At 39.4% G+C, this 18,614-nt stretch overlaps 2 protein-coding genes across 14 annotated transcripts in view; one reads left to right on the top strand and one right to left on the bottom strand.

The window, feature by feature from the left end:
• plekha7b (pleckstrin homology domain containing, family A member 7b) overlaps positions 1–10,046 on the bottom strand; it is a 65,897-nt gene extending 55,851 nt beyond the window's left edge. For 2 of the 13 annotated variants that reach the window (XM_079554980.1, XM_079554973.1), the window contains exons 1-3: positions 9,678–10,045; positions 9,490–9,566; positions 9,316–9,373 (exon numbers count right to left, since the gene is read on the bottom strand). In XM_079554980.1, the coding sequence (XP_079411106.1) occupies positions 9,316–9,373; positions 9,490–9,566; positions 9,678–9,760 (218 nt within the window). In that variant the 5' untranslated portion in view covers positions 9,761–10,045. Of the gene's footprint in view, positions 1–2,359; positions 2,606–9,315; positions 9,374–9,489; positions 9,567–9,677 lie in introns of those variants that run through there. The other 11 variants (XM_079554975.1, XM_079554982.1, XM_079554974.1 and 8 more) reach the window with 8 other exon arrangements.
• Positions 10,047–12,497: 2,451 nt separating this feature from the next.
• Positions 12,498–18,495, top strand: nucb2a (nucleobindin 2a). The gene is made up of 13 exons (XM_079555563.1): positions 12,498–12,596; positions 12,900–13,031; positions 13,409–13,516; positions 13,592–13,724; positions 13,803–13,906; positions 15,629–15,814; positions 15,889–15,979; positions 16,456–16,514; positions 16,582–16,674; positions 16,895–16,984; positions 17,074–17,244; positions 17,374–17,434; positions 17,516–18,495. The coding sequence occupies exons 1-13, from the start codon at positions 12,573–12,575 to the stop codon at positions 17,722–17,724; spliced, it is 1,461 nt and encodes a 486-aa protein (XP_079411689.1). The 5' UTR covers positions 12,498–12,572; the 3' UTR covers positions 17,725–18,495.
• The last annotated feature ends 119 nt before the right edge of the window (positions 18,496–18,614 follow it).

Genomic DNA, 18,614 nt, shown 5'->3' with positions numbered 1-18,614 from the left:
TTATTCTTATGGCAAGAACTATGTATATAACATTTACACAACTATGTGACAATAGGAATCATAAAAAAATATAATATTCATATTGATAAGGAATACAATGCAAAATAGTAGGGCTTTTCTTTTTTTTGTACTTTTTTTTTTCTTTTTTACAAATAACAGTATTTAGAAGGTGTAGTAGTATTTATCTCTCCTTGGGGTTTTATATAAAACCTGCCAACCCTGTAGTTTAGACATCTATGAACCTATTTTGAAATGCATGTAATTCTTGTAATAATTGAATCACATGCAATAATGTAGGATGTGATTCATGTATTGTATTTGATTCAAACACAGTGTAATCACAAGCATTTCTAAATAGGTCTATGCATTTCAATATTACCCACTTGATTATTTTATTAGTTTAACAATTCATATTTTAGTCATCTCTCAAACGCTGATATGCCCTGGATATGTTTAAAATTCTAATTGCAATCTCAACATTTGCCAGAGACGTGGGCCTGAGTTGAACTGAATACTTATTTTGATTAACGGTTTGACTTATTGTATTCAAAGTCTTCAATACTGAGGGAGGCTAAACAACACGAGCATGTCATATTTATGAAAACAAAAGTCATAAATTGAAACTCAACAGCATTATCTAGTGGCTATACACAGAATAGCATCTCCACTCATTTACCCTCAACAGACCCAACTCAAACACAGAAGAAAGGAACATGTTTTGGCTCAAACAACTGAAGCTTTAATAATCATTTAGAGTAAAATTATATTTGGGAGAATTGGAATCATGAATAAAAAATGACCCAGTGATAAGAGTGTTGGGTAAAGCCACAGTGGTGTGGTCAATGAGCTCAATAAAAGCTGCAGTGGGTGAAATTGCTCTAACCTCCAAACCTGCTCTTGGGAGCTTTGGTGCTTTTCATTTATCTTTTTACACTCAATAACCTATTAATAACAACAGCAAAAATCAACCAGGCGGTTCACAGCAGTTTTCACAGCTCCGTATCAGAAATTACTGACGTGCTATTCAGAAATTACACAAATGATGCTAAATTGACAAACAAACGTGACTTCTATGTTACACGCACAAGACAGAAATACTTTGCCAACAATTGGATGAGTAACTATTCCTTGCTAAATCTAATCAGGACGCATCTAGTCATTTGGTAATTGCAAAATTGATGTCAGCATTAAAACATAGCCATAAACACCAGTACACTGCCACATCATTGGTCAAAGTGGCAAAAGTTCAAATACAGAGAAGCACTAAAAGCTTTTCAGTTTGTGAACTTATCAGCAGTGCAAGTCAGGATATGTCAACTAAGTTTAACAGTATAATGAATTGTAGGTAGCAACCAAGGCCTATTCACTTGACAGAGAAACTGAGCAATCAGTTGTTGAATAAAGTAGGTGCTAGGGCTGAGCGATGCAGCAGAAAATTATTGTAATTTGAGATTCATGATTTTTCTTGTTACTATTTGTATTAATATAAACTTATATAACAGAGACCTTGTAAATGGAGCCTCAGTCTGAACTAAGTCTGAATGGGTGAATGCCATTTCACACACAAAAATGTTTCTTTTGTACTCCTCCAAAAACTCCAAACAAGGTGCTGTTGCAGCCACTGAATTGGCTGTTATGATTAGAAAGCCTGAGGTTGATTGCGATTCTGAATAATTGCATAGCTGTAGTCGATAATAAGTAAATGAACAATCTTGAAAAGATTAAAACAAGACAACTGGACTTGAATAAACCACATGGATGACTGAGAATTTAACAACATTTGACTTAAAGGACAACAGTTTAGTGATTTACCAACATGAATAAAGTATTTGACTGCTTAAAAAGCATTCTTGAAATCAACAGATGACCTTGTTTTATCTTCTTGAAACGAAAGGTCAGTAGATAAACTATGCTAGACAAGGACAAAGTATAAACATAACTGATTGGCTTTGTTTGGTCATATTTAGCAGATGAAAATCCTTCCTCTTTTCATAAACCATCCATCTTCCACCTCTGAAGCTGCTAAGTAATCACTCCTCACCCATCTGCTGAGAGGGAATAGCGAGACCTACTTTACTCTGCAGCACCTCCAGTTCACACTCAGGATTTGACAGAATGCGGCAGGAAAAAAATGTCATCTGAATTCAATCAGGGGAAGGTGGACGAACCCTTTCTTTCCCCTGAGAGCCACTGCATTGGCTCAGGAGCAGAGGTGTCTCCCTCAGTAATATGAACTGAGAGGAAGTTTGAAAATCTAAGTTATAGTTGTTCCTTCCGAGACACCTTTTACCGAGGATAGAAACTGATGGTTAGCTTTTAACAGCACCTTAAATTACACGAGGTTGTTGATATAATTTACCTGGTCTCTTCCTGCCTTTCTTCCCTCTCCAAATCACTGGCTTCTGGCTCGGCAGCCTCTCGTTTCTCGTCTTGGTCGGAGTTGGTGTTTTTAAGAGGCAGGCAGCTGCAGCAGCACGTCCCCATCGCGGCTCTGGCATCTCCCCTGTCCTGTTCCTCCTGCTCCAGCTCTGACTGGTCTTCCTGAACACACTGTCTGGAAACTGAGCAGCTCATTCTGGGTAATGTATATGATCAGAGAGGCCACCTCAGGCCTGCTGGCTAATGTATTCATTACTGATCTTTTGGGACAGATATTGTGCTTCTGAACAAGGCGGATTCTTTTCTGCACAACAGGAGCCCACTGTACCAGACTTTCAAACAACTCTTTGTTTCTTGGTCATTATTCAGTCGGATACTTTAACCTCCAACTCCATTTGTGGGCACAAGCAAGATGGTCCCATCTCTATTGTTTCAATGGCCAGGCTACGAATTAATGACTACAAAAATGTATTCAGCTCACACGGTTTATGAATTTAGCACAAGACAGAGTGAACTGAGGGGAGAGACAGTCAGCAAACTGTTGGAACTGGAACTCAAACTGACAACACAGATAATTAAACCACCAGCAGAGCAACTCTGGTCTGTCTCTAAAGATCACCGAAACACAGCAACATAAAGTGAAAAAAACCAACAGGCCAACATAAGCCAAAAATCAATTCTAAAGTATGGAGGGCCACAAACAGCACAGTCAAACCTTCAATTACATTTAAAGTGACTAGGGACATTTAAAAATGTTAAAATTATGTATTTTCCACCCTCTGCATGTCCTAAGGTGTAGAATGAGCCCAGACCCATTCACCACAACTGCCGTTAAAAGCCTGCACTGTCACTAAAAAAGTTGGTATTTCAGGCCAAAATACCAATTGTCTCCAGCGTCAAGCACAAGCTCAACATAGAGACTGCAGTTACTCATAAGACCTGAGGTGGCAGTAGCGAGTGAACTTCCTTCTAGTGAACTTCCTTAAAAGCCGTTTAAATCATTCCCCACACCTCTTTTTATGCTTGAAATCATAATGCCAGTTCATCACAAAATGTTTGTTTTTGAGGTTTTAATCAAGGAAAAAGTGTCATCTCTGGTGATATGTGCCAATTCAACAAGAAGCCTGAGAGCCACCAAAATTTGGGCACCCCTGTTCGAAAGTCTGAAGTACAATCAATAGTCAAATGAATTTCTGCTTTCAAAATGCTGTTAAAAGTTTTCTGAAAGAGCGTGCTCTAAAATACATTTCGTCTAACATGCTTTGTCAGCATCTGTGCTATCTTCCCTTTAGTCAATATCAAAGATTTTGTGTTTCAAGGTGAGGTCATGTGTCATGTGCATGTCAGTCAGATTAATAGGAAACTGTCTTGTCCCATGGAGCTACTGGTGTGTGTTAGAAAGAGGAAACGGTTTTGAGAGAAGACAGACACAACACTGTGGCGCAATGATAAGAATGTTTAACTTTTCTTTCTTTTTTTACAGTACCTTTGAAACAAAAACCTTTAGGGAGAGTTCAATTTAAAATGCAAGCCATTGTATTTGTGCCCAGTAAAACAATCATTTAGAAACAAAACAGAAACGAGAAGTTTTGCCCTATCTAACATATTTTGTCTCTACCAGCCACAGTACCCCTGTGTGAGGGTCACACAGGGGTACTGTGCGACCCTCACCATCTGTTCATTAGTTATGTAATACAATACATTGATGCATGTGGTTTGGTCGACTGTATATTTTGAAGCAAACGCATGTCTGTTTCTTTCTTTGTAGCCAGCACCGCAGGATGGGGATGCATAGGATTGTTTTCCTGTCAAGACTGACAGGACCATTTGAGAGCCTTTATTTTTAGCTTGAAGGTCACTGGTTGACGGGTTGTGACGGCATGTTTCAACAATACTATAAAAGCCAATACAAACAACACTATTCAGCACTTTTATTGAGATACACGCAGACTGATAGGAAAGCCATTAATATTTACACACACATTCTGGTAGTGTACTGGGATCTTATTAAGTGAACCATCTGTGACAAGAGACTCCCTTTGATGAGTCTAATCATGTAGAGAATCTATGGCTGCATTAAAGGCACATCCATGCAGCAGCACTGTAACACATGCACTCGCGCTGACATCTGGACAGACATAACAAAATATAACACGCACACGACTGCTTGAGATCGACAGATAATGTGTAAAAGAGCTGTGTTACTGTCACTCTCACCAGCTCCCACAGACAATGGAGTGGTGCCATTTTCACCTGCGTTGTCTGTTGTGTACGCGCTCCCTCTGATTTGTATTCAACACTGTGATTTAATTTGTGTCTTACCAACATTCTCAACTTTCCAATATAGACTGATAAACTAGGCAATTTTACTGTGTTAAGCTTGGAAAAATGCAACTAACTACAACCAAACTCAAGCAACACCAAAACAGAGTCATAAAACTGAAAAAAATGTGGCCTATGCTGGGACCTGCAAAAGTTTCACAAAATTGGGTACTTTTTAAAAGCAATGATGATGATGGGTTGTTTCCTTTCAGTCTTCCTGTGTACGCCAACAACCTGGCCATAGGGGAGAAAATGCCCAGCTCAAACATTTATCAAAGGAACAAGTTGCACAAAACAGTACAACTGCAGTGTCCAAAAATAAATATGTAGTGAACAAGAGTACATTTTGTTTACATTGCGTTTGCCATAAAAAGTAAATAAAGTAACATATCATGAATAACTTATGTAAATGTGTAAATGTCCTTTTCTTCTGTGGGATATTCATATAATTATCTGAGAGACACTACTATAGTTCTAACAGATATTAGACACTTCCTGATGGAGTGCCCAACAGCGTTGTGATCCGATTCAACATTGTGAACGGTGTCCTCAACAGGATACCTTTGTACCTCAATGGGGTCACTTCTTTCCTCAGGGAGCTATAGAATTGCACTTTTTTCTACTCTAGTGGTCTGCCATGGAGTAAAATGTGGAGACAGAAAAAAAGTTCCGTTTTCCAAGCATCAACATGGGAATATTCGAACCAATACTGCCTCACATGCATAGCGCATGCTGCATTCATGTATTCACTGTATTCACTATTGGGCTTCAAAGCAAACACAACTGGAAGTGATATTGCACAGTTAAGGCCTGAACAGTGGCTCAGGGGCAAAGTGTCAGGTGGTCAAATTCCAGATGTTGCCAGTACACATTGTTGTTGTGTCGTTAGGCATGACACTTCACTCACCTTGCCGTTATTATCACTTAATTTACTTTACTATTAATGGCTTTCTTAAACTGACAAAGCTCAAGCTGAAACCAATCCAAGCTTACAAACAATGGAACTGGGAGTAAAGATTGATCGGATTTAATCATTTTTGACAACCAAAACAATACAGCAATGTGAAAATTGTACCTCCTCCTGACTTGATCTATTATTAAAGTTGGTGTATTATGTCCGGACTAAATTCAAACTTTATTAAACTCCCATTTTTTTTCTTACAGAGTAAAAGTTAAATCAAGCAGGGAGAAGTCTGTGATATGTAGTTAGGTTAAATAAATGTGTGTTGTACCACTGCGGCCGAACAATAATCCTTTTGTGCTCCATCAAGACCAAATTCCAACGTTAGCACTCGACCAAATCTGCCCGGCGTTGTCACGGCAGCACCATGTGGACTTCGGCCCGGCCTCAGTGCCACGCTCTTTGGACAGCTCACCAGTTTATTGAGAGGCACTGGCTCATAACAAGGACCGACCGTGAAAAATCCTAGACTGAAACTAAGCACAAAATAAGGACCTTGGTGCTAAAGGCCTCCTGCTTTCAGCTTGAACTAACGTAAACCCAGTACTTTTCTGAGTACATAATGATTATAGCAGATCGCAGTGGTCCTATTCCATTTGCTATGTACATTTTAGCACATAGCTTGCAGTCGAATCATGTTCCTTGCTGTATTTTTTATTCTTCGGGTCACATGCAAATTAGACATATGCATAATGGCTGCTGACACTGACACAACTTACATTAGAGCTGCACAATTAATCACAATTAAATCGAAATCACAAGTAGAAAGGTTGCAATTAGAAAAACACAACGATTGCATCTATGGACGTTATTTAGGTTTTACATTGTCCTTTCCAAACAACAAAACATCCTGTTTCTATCCGATTTCTTTTCTTTATTATGCATAAATAACTATAGCCCCGTAGTTTAGACCTCAGCACTCCGAAATGAATGTGATACTTGGGTTAATAGCAGTCGTGAGGTGAACCAAATATTGACTTGAAAAAAGAATTTGAATAGTATTTGCTTTGTGAAAACCCTAGATACAGGTAAGCCATCTGCAACTTCATAACAAATAAGACGAGGATCCCTAGTGGTAGGTATAAAGGACTGGAAATAAAAATGAGAATATGTCATCTCTGTGCCAATAACGGTTTTGGTGATGAATTACATGTCATATTAGAAATTAGAGAATACAAACAAAGAGATACTTAGTAGAAATTAGAACAGGGAGCTTCTGGTATCCAGCAAAAAATGGTGCTCATGGAAGGAGGCAATGTTTCTCTCCACAAACAAAGAGATATTGGTATTTAGAGGAGAAAAAAGAAAAAGAAATGTGCAGCTTTAGCATATATTTATTATTAATCACTTCAAGAATTTTGAAAATATATAAATCCTGATCCAGATAGCTCTTTTAGAGGTTGTTCTACACGGAGCCCTGATGTAGTACCTGGCAAAAATGCAAGATATTATTATTTTTTATTATGGATGAGTAGATAAACATCAAGAGACAAGCTCCATTACAAAGTGAAAATGACACTGCCTCATCACTGCAGAATGATGTACGGACTCATCCCTGCAACCTTCCGTAGTGTGAAGGTCAGGCAGCTGCAGCTCTAATTTGCAATTTCTCACAGCAACTGCCAGTAAATTTATCCAAACTATGAACAATGAACATAAGGTTTTTAGATGGGGTGTTTAAGCAATTAGTTGCATTTGGCATTTGATCTCATGTGGTTTAATTTACTGCAGTCGCCAAATCGACTTCTATGTAGCGGTGTGTCCCTGACTATTCCCTGTCCCTAATCTTACCCCAACATATTAACCCACAAACAACAATGAAAGGGGAAGGAGGGAACCTTTCACTGAGTCAAATGAGCTACAAATAGTTGAGTTATTTAGGATCTCTGACATTTAGGACCCATATGTCACACAACTTCAGGGCTGCATTGTTCTCTCCTCTCACACGCAACGTGAAAACACAAAGTACTTGCATAAACACTAGGCCTACTTTTATTCATCACACAATACAAGTCTCTGCAGCAACAAATGAGCCTGCAAAATTCAAGTGACTGATTTAGGTTTAGACAAACAAGTACACACAAAGCGTATATATCCCATCCACAAACTTGGTGTCCTGTGTACAGGTCAGATTTTTAGTAAGACAAAGAAACTCAAAAAGCTGAAGTTATGGGGATATTAACCGACAACACAAGCCTTCTGTCTGGGACAAATGGAACAAACTAAAACACATAACAACACTGTGGTGCTGCTCAAACGTGAGACAAGCTACACTGGGTAAAGGTGAACACCTATTATTCTCCCTGCGTTCAGAAACCAAGTAGGTAATTGTAATTTATTACACAGTTGCAGGCTTTTAGCTCTTGAGCATTCCTCTCAAAGCATTTCAGAGAGGGTGAAAATGACAGTGACAAACAGGAGCTAAAAATATGTATGTGATAGTTTGCAGCTATTACAAATCATATTGGGACACATAATTGATTCATTGTTAGCAAACATCACACAAGGGCAAAATGTAACTCACTTTATGCAATGTATCAAACAAACTGAGAAAAAAGAGACACATTTTTACATTAACTTTGGTAACTGATTAATGTCGGTCTTCTCTATAGAGGAAGACAGTCATTTAATTGATTGTAATAGTAAAGTTAAGTAACTGTTTATGAAACTAAAATGATCTTATGAATTACTTAACCATAATGAAGCTATCGCAATATACTTTTAGAATCAAATTATGGAAACTAGGCTGTAAATTTAGCTTCGATATTATGAAGCATATTTGTATTATTGGCATAAATAAGACTCTAAGACAAAATATGAGCACATTGACACAAACACACATCATATTGTAAACTTAATATTGCAAACTTGTGTTTCAATGGATAGAAAGCCACAAAAAGGACAACACATACTGTATTTAGCGCTATAATGTAAGAGAAGCAACCAGTGAATCAATGTAAACTAGCCTGTAAGTATGTGTAAGTGGCCTGTCAATGCTGGCCACTTCACCTGAAGTACTGCAGTGTAATAATGCCATAGGTATGTGCTTTATGACTCAGACATAACACATACAACATATATAGCACAGGGTTGGCACTTTGCAACGGAGTGTATATAATAACTCTCCCATGGTGCAAAACACATTCATTTTTGACTTTGGTAATTGTGTCCTCTCTGCTTCAATAACGCAATCATGTCATGCATCACTGTCAGCACAGTCACACCCTTCTACTACAACCTTTACAGTCTTAGTGCCACACACACACACACACACACACGCACACACAGGCTGTACACCTTTCTAATGGAGAGAGTAGAGGTCCTGCATGCACGATGTGAGGAGAATTTTAATAGCCTTCTGTCCTGCCAGGCACTGCCACCTTCCCCGTTACAATGCGGGCAGATAATTGCTTGCATCTATCCAATGGGACACCCCAGAGTAAATCAATATGTTGCGTGTTATCTGCCACTTCATGTTTAAGTTCTCCCAATCCACTTTGGCTAAGGTTTGGGCAAAAGCTACACTCACGTGCCAGCTGCACTGTGCTATGTGTAAGAAGAACCAAGCATTATACGCACTTCGCCCGCATTTCTCTAAGACCCGGATTACATTTTACACGGTCACACTGTGCAACAATGCGCATGCCACTCACTTGATGAAGTAGCTGGCTCCTTCGTCGGTGAATCCCTCTTCCCATCCTCGTGGTAGATCTACAACAGCAACATAAACAGTCACTCTGCAACTCGCCGGCGTAAAATGCCGCAGCAAAAACGTCCTAGGATGACCAACAAGCAGAAGGAAAAAATCACACAAGTTTGCGGCGTACCTGAGCGAATCATATGGCCCGAGTTAACAGGTTCACCAGTGCGCGGATGTAGCCAAGTAGTCGTGTGAGTTTTATCACTGCAAGAAAGACACCTGTTACTGAACGGTGATAAAAGAACAACTAAACCTGCAAATAAGCGCGATGTAATCAAGGAAACATGAACTTGCTCTGGGTTACAACGAGCTCACTTTATGAAGAAAACTCTGCCGTCCCTGCAAACTCCGTACGACCAGTGGTCAGGTAAGGTGTCCCGTCCGAGAGGTGCCGCCATGATTTCTCGTCTCCGGGCTCGATTTGTCCCCCCTCTCTCCCTTTCACAGACTTGTCCTGGGAGTTCACATCATAGCACCGCCGCTAGGGCTACATAGTTTTAAAGGGGACGGGAACAAAAGCGCAGAGGGAAAGGATTGGAGACAGCGACTTCCTCCGCGCCTCCGTCTGGTGCTGCTAACCTGTTATCCCGAAGCTAGCGCACCGTCTGGCTGATGGTAAACCCGGAATGTAGACAAGTCCACACTGCGGAACAGAGATGAGAGCAGCCAAAGTGCGAAGGATGTGAAGCGTCATCAACACGGGAGAGTTGACCTCAAGTTCATTTTAAGTTAGAAAAATAGTGTCATAAGATTTACGGTGCGCGCGCCCCGACGTGAGCGATTGTCAGACTCGTCCAAATGTTTTTGATGAAAGAAGTAGGTGCAGTAGGAGTGTCCTGCAATGTTTGAGGACGGGTTCAAAAGATGAAGTTTGTAGTTCATAGTAAGATTAAATGTCATAACAAAGCTTTGTTGCAATATACGTCCTCATGAACAATTTTCATTAGCACAATGTTTAAAAATCTTTCAGCTTTTTTCTGCAGACATAATGCAGTGCACAGCATAGGCCTACCTATCGGACAACATTGTAAATATTTAATGATGATTCTCATCCCATTTGGGGAAACACTTGTTCAAAGCAGGAGTACTAAAGGGAGATTGTTATTTTATTTTACCTACCATGTTCTTTAAAGCCATACTCCATGTAATATTTCACCCACAAATATAATAAAATACAAGGATTTCATTTTTTAGAGGTATTTTAATTGTTGAAAAATACATATTAAAAATAAACAAACAAACAAACAAACAAACAAACAGATGTGTGTTTGCTGTGAGCCGCTCACCCTTCCTTAGACTTTACTGGGAGCGGGACAACTCCAGCTCATCTTCATGATGTTGACTAAAGGCAGACAAATATGAGATTTAGGTTTGGTCCTCATCCAAATTCATACTATGTGATTGCCAACTGCAAAAATAGCATTTCTGAGTCCCCTTGATGAGGAAGTTAGGGTTAGGTTTAAGGTCAGGGGTTGGGATGACAAGTGTGATGTAAGTTGTGTTTCACTCACAAAGATCTAACACATGTTTTTAGAAACTAGAAGGTCTTGGCTTTCAAATGAGGTATCACACTGGTATATGCTGCAAGGTGCAGTTAATATGCTTTGAGATTTTGGACATGCATGATTGGAGAAAATAACTAACCCTAAACCTTACCCAAAGCAGTTAACAGGTTAATGACAAAAAAAGTTAGAGTTCTGATCTTGTAGCGCATTACAAAACTAAAAAGTGAAAAAAAAAAAAAAAAAACATCACAAGGGAACCAGGGACAGTTTGAGAACAGGCTGTGGGACGGTGCTGAATTTGGTATGATTGCTTCTCCAAAGTTCAGACTTCTGTGTGAAACCCTCCCGATTCGCTTAATAAAAATCAGCATTTCCAATAACTTCATTTTTGCATCTCTGTTCAGACCGGCACACCTGCAATCATCCAGTATGTACGCACACTGCAGTCCAATCTGAGAGCCCCAGTCAGCCATTATTCTTATTTTCCCGTGCAATGATTTATTATAACATTTTTCACACAGCCACTTATCCACACTAATTTACACACTCAAATACACACTCAGAGCTGATGCGCTGGCCAGTGCCGCTCTGCAGTGTACTGCTGCTGATGACTGCCTCTGCCACTGGCTCACAATGCACCAAGGTGACTCAATGTTATTGTCTTCTCCTCGGAGAGCCCTGCTGCTGATTCACACTTTACAGTTGGTTTACAGTTGTTTGTAAGAAAAAAAGACGATATTGGGTCTAACACAATGCCCCCCGCCCCCTACACATTTCTTTTCCCTTGCCTTTAGTGGAGACTAATTTTAATTGCATATAGCAGGCTATATTTCCCTGAACAATCTTATAGGCTAATTGAGCAGTGTAGAATATCAATTTACAACCATATACCTGCAGTGCACAGTGGACTTTAGTGAACACACAGGACAATGTTTCTGAGCTTCTAAATATAACTACACAATCAACACACTGTCCAATTTAAGATTAAAGAATAATAATTATTAAGTATGCCATACATTTACAAAGCATTTCGTTTGGGTATTGGCACCGGGCCATTCTGACATAATGTATTTATTATGACATTGAATAAGTTAATTATAAACTTCACAACAGCACCCTCTGCTGTGCGTCATTGGATAAATCAAAGACCATCATTTAAAGGCCAAGATAATAGCATGTTTTTGCGGACACCGGTGGCATCCACGACACCAGTTGCTGTCAGGTATAATTAGGCTTACACACCTTAAGGAAAGGCCTCGTGACAATTACTAGTCTCCGCACCTTCTGTAGCCTGATGTCAGAGAATGCACGGGCCTATACCTGCAGGAAAATTATGTTAAGACTATCACTCTGATGCTTGTCTGATAAGGTTGTGTCGGGTTGTGTAACTATATACATTTGTATCTTATAAGCTGAATCAATCCATTTAAATGGCGTTTTTCTATATCGATCCGATGCCGTCTGTTCCTATTTCACAATTTACTACAATCGATTTCATGAACCAACAAAAACGCCCACCCGTGCCCTCGTCATGTCGCCACGTAAGATTCCGTGCAGCCTAACATGTTTTTTTATTGGACGGCCTGCGGGACAGACCAATGGGTTTTGTGTTTGTGCGGGACAGCCGAGCGTGCTGGTCCAGGCTGGCTCGCGCATTTGGGTAGCTGTCGCCGTTTCTGATACACACGGAGGGACCAGAGGGAAGATGGGGTCTGGGATTCAGATAAAAGTGAGTAAACAAGTATTAGAGCAAACGTCTCACATTGTAGCTTTGATGGTCATCCATTGTCGCCAAGAGAAAAGTCATCCTATGCCGGATCAGGTGCTGTAAGCCGCGTCCGGTTGGCGAGCCAACACTAACAAGCCTCGGGTGGTTATTATTAGCCAATTACTCAATCTATGCTGACAGTGAGAAAGATGAGGAAGAATAAATTAGAAAGCAGGCCACGTTGTTCATGTCTCCATTTCCCGTCAGCTGACACAGTTGAGCCTATTTATATTTGTTTATATCTAATAGGCATCTCTCCTACAGATGTGCTGGGCCTTAGCCATCAGCTGGGTTGTGATGCTGCTTCAGCTGATGTGCGTGGAGCCTGTGCCCATCAGCATGGACAAGACTAAAGTGAAGGAGCCAGAACAAGTGGAAACTCCTCCAGCCAGTGTGGTGAGTGCATCTGCAAGTAGAACTGCTTAATTGTCTGTCTATAAATGTGTTATTGCGTGTTATTATGCATTAAACCCACTAACAATGTAGTTTAGACCCCCCACAAGCATGATTGGAAATGCACTATGTGATTCTAGCTTAGTTTATCAGTTCATATTTGAGCCTTATCTCAAAAGTTGATATGCTACTGGATATGTTAAGCAAAAACGTCTCTGTTATGGTTTTTGTCAGAACCTGCGAGAGTTGTCTATTCTCCTTATAAAGCTTGGCATTTGTGGTATGTGTTAATTAGCCCTTGTATTCCCAGAACGGCTGAGATGTTATGTCTTGGGATTGTTTTTTTATGCAATAATAAAAACTATCTGGATTTTTCATAGGACACTGGGCTCCATTATGACCGCTACCTCAGAGAAGTCATTGATTTCTTGGAAAAGGATCAACATTTTAGAGAAAAGCTCCATAACACAGACATGGAGGACATTAAAGTAAGTCGTGTTCCTTTAACACCAGCATCTGTAATGTTTCTCACTAAGCTGATGTTCTTGTCGCTTTATTGTTAGCAAGGTAAACTCGCCAAAGAGTTAGATTTTGTCAGTCATAATGTCCGAACAAAACTAGACGAATTGAAGAGACAGGAGGTGAACCGATTGCGGACGCTCATTAAAGCTAAACAAGATATTGAAGGCGGGAATGGTAAGTGTGACATTTTGAAGGCTTGTTATTGTTTATAGTTTTTTATCTAAATCTAATTGTTTTTTACTTTGTTTTTAGACATAGCAGTTGACCACCAAGCACTTTTGAAGCAGTTTGAGCACTTGAACCACATGAACCCTCATACGTTTGAAGTGGAGGACCTGGATCGTCTCATCAAATCGGTACATGCACAGTCCACAGCCCACTAATATATTAATATAATAATAATATATTACTATACAGGGTTTTCCACAGGTTAGGAGGCAATGCAGATTAGTCTATGTGTGGGAAACACTGCTATAACGCGATATTAGGTGACACAATATCCATATCGCAAGAAGCCAAGATATATGACAATATCACCGAGGTCTTTCGTCTGATCGAGATAAACGCATTTTGTTTGTAGACACAGCCTAAAACAAAAACATCCCTCAGTATTGTTCATTAGACACATGTTGAAAATAAGTCTGTCAGGAAACTGTGCCAGATTCACGACACATTCTGAAGTAGGGAAAATACTTCGTACCTGTGTTCTGAGTTTGGTAAATATCAACATGGAAGTGCGTGTGTGTGAGGACTATATGTCTCCGCCGCTGATTCACCATATAAGGATTAAGTGGCATTTGCAGCAGGCAGCCAGAGGAGCATACGAATGGCAAAACACAAATCCAAAAGTAATAACCAACAAAACTCAGGCATCGGCGCCCTGCACTCAACGACCCACCCAAATCAATAATAACATTACAAAATGATTACATAGACACAACCTGTACATCACGAAAGGGTTTTCCTTCAGTTTGTTTAAGGGTCAGTCCCTTGAATTGATGCGGCGGCAGTGGCGTGGCGATCTGCCCGCGTAACGAGGAGGGGGAACCGGTTTCTAAAAAATAAGGTTGCAAGATTATTAGTCATCCACTAATTACTTGAACTCAAACAGGCACACGCACGCTACTGCTGTCCATGTGCCTGGTAAGAGTGTTTTGTGCCTGGATAACTCCGGTATTAATGATTTTTTTATTTCATGAACACGAGATGCTGCTGTAATACTATTATTATCACCCCTATTGGGGACTGCAGCTGAAAAGTAAACTAATCTTGAATTCGGGGTAGGCACCTATAAGCTTTCTTGCTTCGGCCTACTCCCTTTGAGTTTTTCTGTTCTGTGACTATGTAATGTAAATAATGTAAACAATGTAAATATAATAACTAAAATCAAAAATCAAATCAAAATCAAATGAAAGATCCAGGCCGAAGCTCGTCTTTAACAAATAACGTAAATACGGGGCACATTTAGTGCTATTTATAAACAGCGGCATTTAAAGGTTTTAGCAGTAACACATTGGTACTTTACTCGCGATTAATAAAAATGATAGTAACAAATAATTTCTGAATAAATAGGGTATCTGTAATTTATTATAATTATATTTACATGTTTTCTGGAATTGATACAAATACAAACAACTACATATGACTCAGAATTTTGGGTTCCATCAGGAGCATGATTGTGTAAGAGCGAGGACGGCTGTTCTTAGGATTTGTTCTTAATGAGGAATGTTTTCAACTAAGAACAAGTTTTGTGAATGCCAAAAACCTTTCTAAGAAGGCTTTAAGAATAAATGTGTGTGTAAGAACGTGTCGCGAATGAGACCCATAGTTTGTACACTATGCATCTAATTATAAAGCCTTTTTATCTATGATGAACTAGCAAGCTTGCAGTATTGCTCCCTGAAAATTGCACAGCGTGCTTATTAAGTTCTCTGTGTGAAGAATTGAGATGCTAGAAATGTGTTTAGATCACGACAATTATTTTTTTGTTTTTGAGAAGGTACTGTATGTAAATTTAAATGGTTGAAATGATTTTAAAACTGCATTTTCTTTCTTGATCGTTAACTATGGCATTAAAGGCTACAAAAGATCTGGAGAACTATGACAAGGACAGGCACGAGGAGTTCAAGAATTATGAGATGATGAAGGAGCATGACAGACGTGAGCATCTGAAGACACTCAACGAGGAGGACAGAAAAAAAGAGGAGGAGCACTATGAGGAGATGAAGAAAAAGCATGCAGATCACCCCAAAGTCAACCATCCAGTAAGGCAAAGCTGGCACCGCTAACACAGTCAACATTTAATGGGTTCCTTCATTGTGATGCTTTTAAATTACAGGGCAGTCAAAATCAATTTAAGGAAGTCTGGGAGGAAGCAGATGGTCTTGATCCGGAAGATTTTGACCCAAAAACGTTTTTCAACATTCACGGTAACATTCTATTGAACAAGAAACCTTTTTTTTTTTTTTGTTCTAAATGCTGCTGTGCCTGATATTCTTGTTGAAGGCATCAAATACCATCAGTAAATTGGTAGCTGCAGCCCTAGATCATTTGTAGGTCTCACAATCGTACGTTTTGTACGTGTTCACAATACACTGGGTAGTGGAAAAAAAGCGATGTAGCATAAGAAAATGAGTTGGGCTATAACATTTAGAAGACTGTCTCTCTTTCTGAATGTATAGAGAGTATGCACGTGATGTCATAGCGTTCTGCAGTGAGTGGCAAAATTGTTATTATTAGATTTGATTTTGAGTGGTGCCATTGTGTTATGGAAGTTATTTGATTTTGCGACTCAGTTTGTAATAACTATGGTTCTGTTAAAATTAAAATGACGTATGTGCATACCCTCTATGGAAACCTATTGAAAACTCATTATGATCGTAATGACTGTTTCCTCTCTGTACAGACACCAATGGGGATGGCTTCTTCGACGACCAGGAACTGGAGGCGTTGTTCACCAAGGAGGTATTTCTGAAATCATACATAATGTTCTCATTTGAAATTAAATTCTGAGTAATTTCTATGTTTTCAGCTGGAAAAAATCTACGACCCTGCAAATGAGGAGGATGATATGGTGGAGATGGAGGAGGAGCGTTTACGGATGAGAGAGCACGTTATGAATGAGGTATAATTATTTAAAAAACATGACTGCACAGTGATGCAGTAATCCACATACATGTTTTGCTTCTTTATATATGCTATATAGACTGTATATTGCTATATATTGCTTATATTCACTTAATTTGTCCAGAAATGTTATTTGACGCTTTATAAGTAATGTAGGAATAGTCACGTTGAAAGTAATCTAAATAAGTTGGGTGTTCTGTCCATTTTATTTTCTGTAGGTTGATACAAATCGAGATAGACTTGTTTCATTAGATGAGTTCCTGGTTGCTACAAAGAAAAAAGAATTTCTGGAGCCAGACAGTTGGGAGGTGACGCACAGTACATCAATAATTTGTATATTGACCTTTTAAACCACCAGACGCGTCACATATTCACGTTGATCATTTGTGCTGTTCAGACCCTGGAGCAGAACCAGGCTTACACTGATGAAGAAATGAGGGAGTTTGAAGACCATTTGGCTCAGCAAGAAAAGGATCTAAACCAGAAGGCCGTTGATCTCCAGAAACAGAGAGATGAACTGGAGAAACAGCAGGAACAGCTCAATGCTCAGAAACAGGAGCTTCAACAGGTAACAAAGGTCATACCTAAAACAGTGCCAGACATGAATGCATTATGAGAAATAATTCAGTTCAGGCTTAACAATACCTACCCAAATTGTATATTTAGCCTAACTCAAGCGTGATATATTGTTCCTCAGGCTGTCGAGCACATGGAGCGCCTTAAATCACAGAAAATAGAACCCCCTCCTGAGGTTCACGGTAAGTGCAAGTTTCTAGAAACGTTAAAATCGCTTAATTCCACAAACAAGTAAATGTGATATTGCTCTGGTTTTGTTATAGTTGAAGGTGAAGCCATTCCTGTTGGTGAAAATGCAGTGCATCAAGAAGTCCAACCTCAGGAGCATGAGGCTGCAGAACAGGCCGTCCCAGAAGCAGCTCAGGCTCAACAACCAAACCTGGACATTGCTCTGCACGGTGTGCCCCAAACGAACCAGGATCTGCCTCCAGGCCACCAGGAAAGCCCCCCAGAGCAGAATAATGTGTTATAGCATAGTGTTTGAAATCTGAAGCTGGGACGCTTGCACTGCTTCTGTGTCAAAGGGACAATCTCTCCACATTGCAAGGCCTTTTTAACCTGTTCCATTGGACAATGGAGGACACTTGGAGCAGTAAAAAATATTTATCAATGACGAAACCTGTTGTTGGACTACAAAAAGAAGTGTAAAATAAAATATGGATTAGAATCAAGGCAGATACTGTTGAATACTGGACATTTGTTGCTTTCAGATTTCATTCTACTTAACACTATTTTGGGAATATGTCCATCATAGTAGAATGGATTTTTGCCCTTAGCTGACTTTGAACCATCAGAGTGAAAATGTTTATCTTTTCACAAAAATTGGGTGTCATCATAAAACTGCTTTTAAACTTTTTAAATTCTCCTCCCGCATAAGTTTCCATACCTTTATTGGTGAAACATGTTCAGTTTGGTTGCTCTAAGTACATAAATATGTTGATTTTAGTTCAGCTATTGAGTGTTTTTGAAAAAGTTTGATCACTAGACGATATTGCCCTAATTCTGCAAGGCTGGTTTTGCATACTGTGAAGAATGATGTTCCAACAGTAACAAAGAAAGCTAAAGTTAAAAGAGGAGAGTTAATGATGTAATGTTTTTCAGGCATTTAAGTTATGGGATGTGTGTGGTTTGTTGATCACAACTGATATTTTAGTTTACAAAAAACCTCAAACTTGTTAATTTAAGACACCTTGATTTTTTTTTGTCAAATCCATGCGCCTCTGAAAATGTGTTTTAATTTGCACAAATTTGCACCATTGGATATTTGATTGCTTGTTGCTGGATTGAATAAATGTGCTTTGAAATTCATGTATTCCAGTTAGTTATTACTACTGTTGCAACAATAAAACAGGTCATACAAAG

Source organism: Gobius niger, assembly GCF_951799975.1.
Source record: "Gobius niger genome assembly, chromosome: 4".
Classification (NCBI taxonomy): Eukaryota; Metazoa; Chordata; class Actinopteri; order Gobiiformes; family Gobiidae; genus Gobius; species Gobius niger.
The sequence above is the reverse complement of the archived record's forward strand: the minus strand, read 5'-3'. Positions and strand labels throughout refer to the sequence as shown.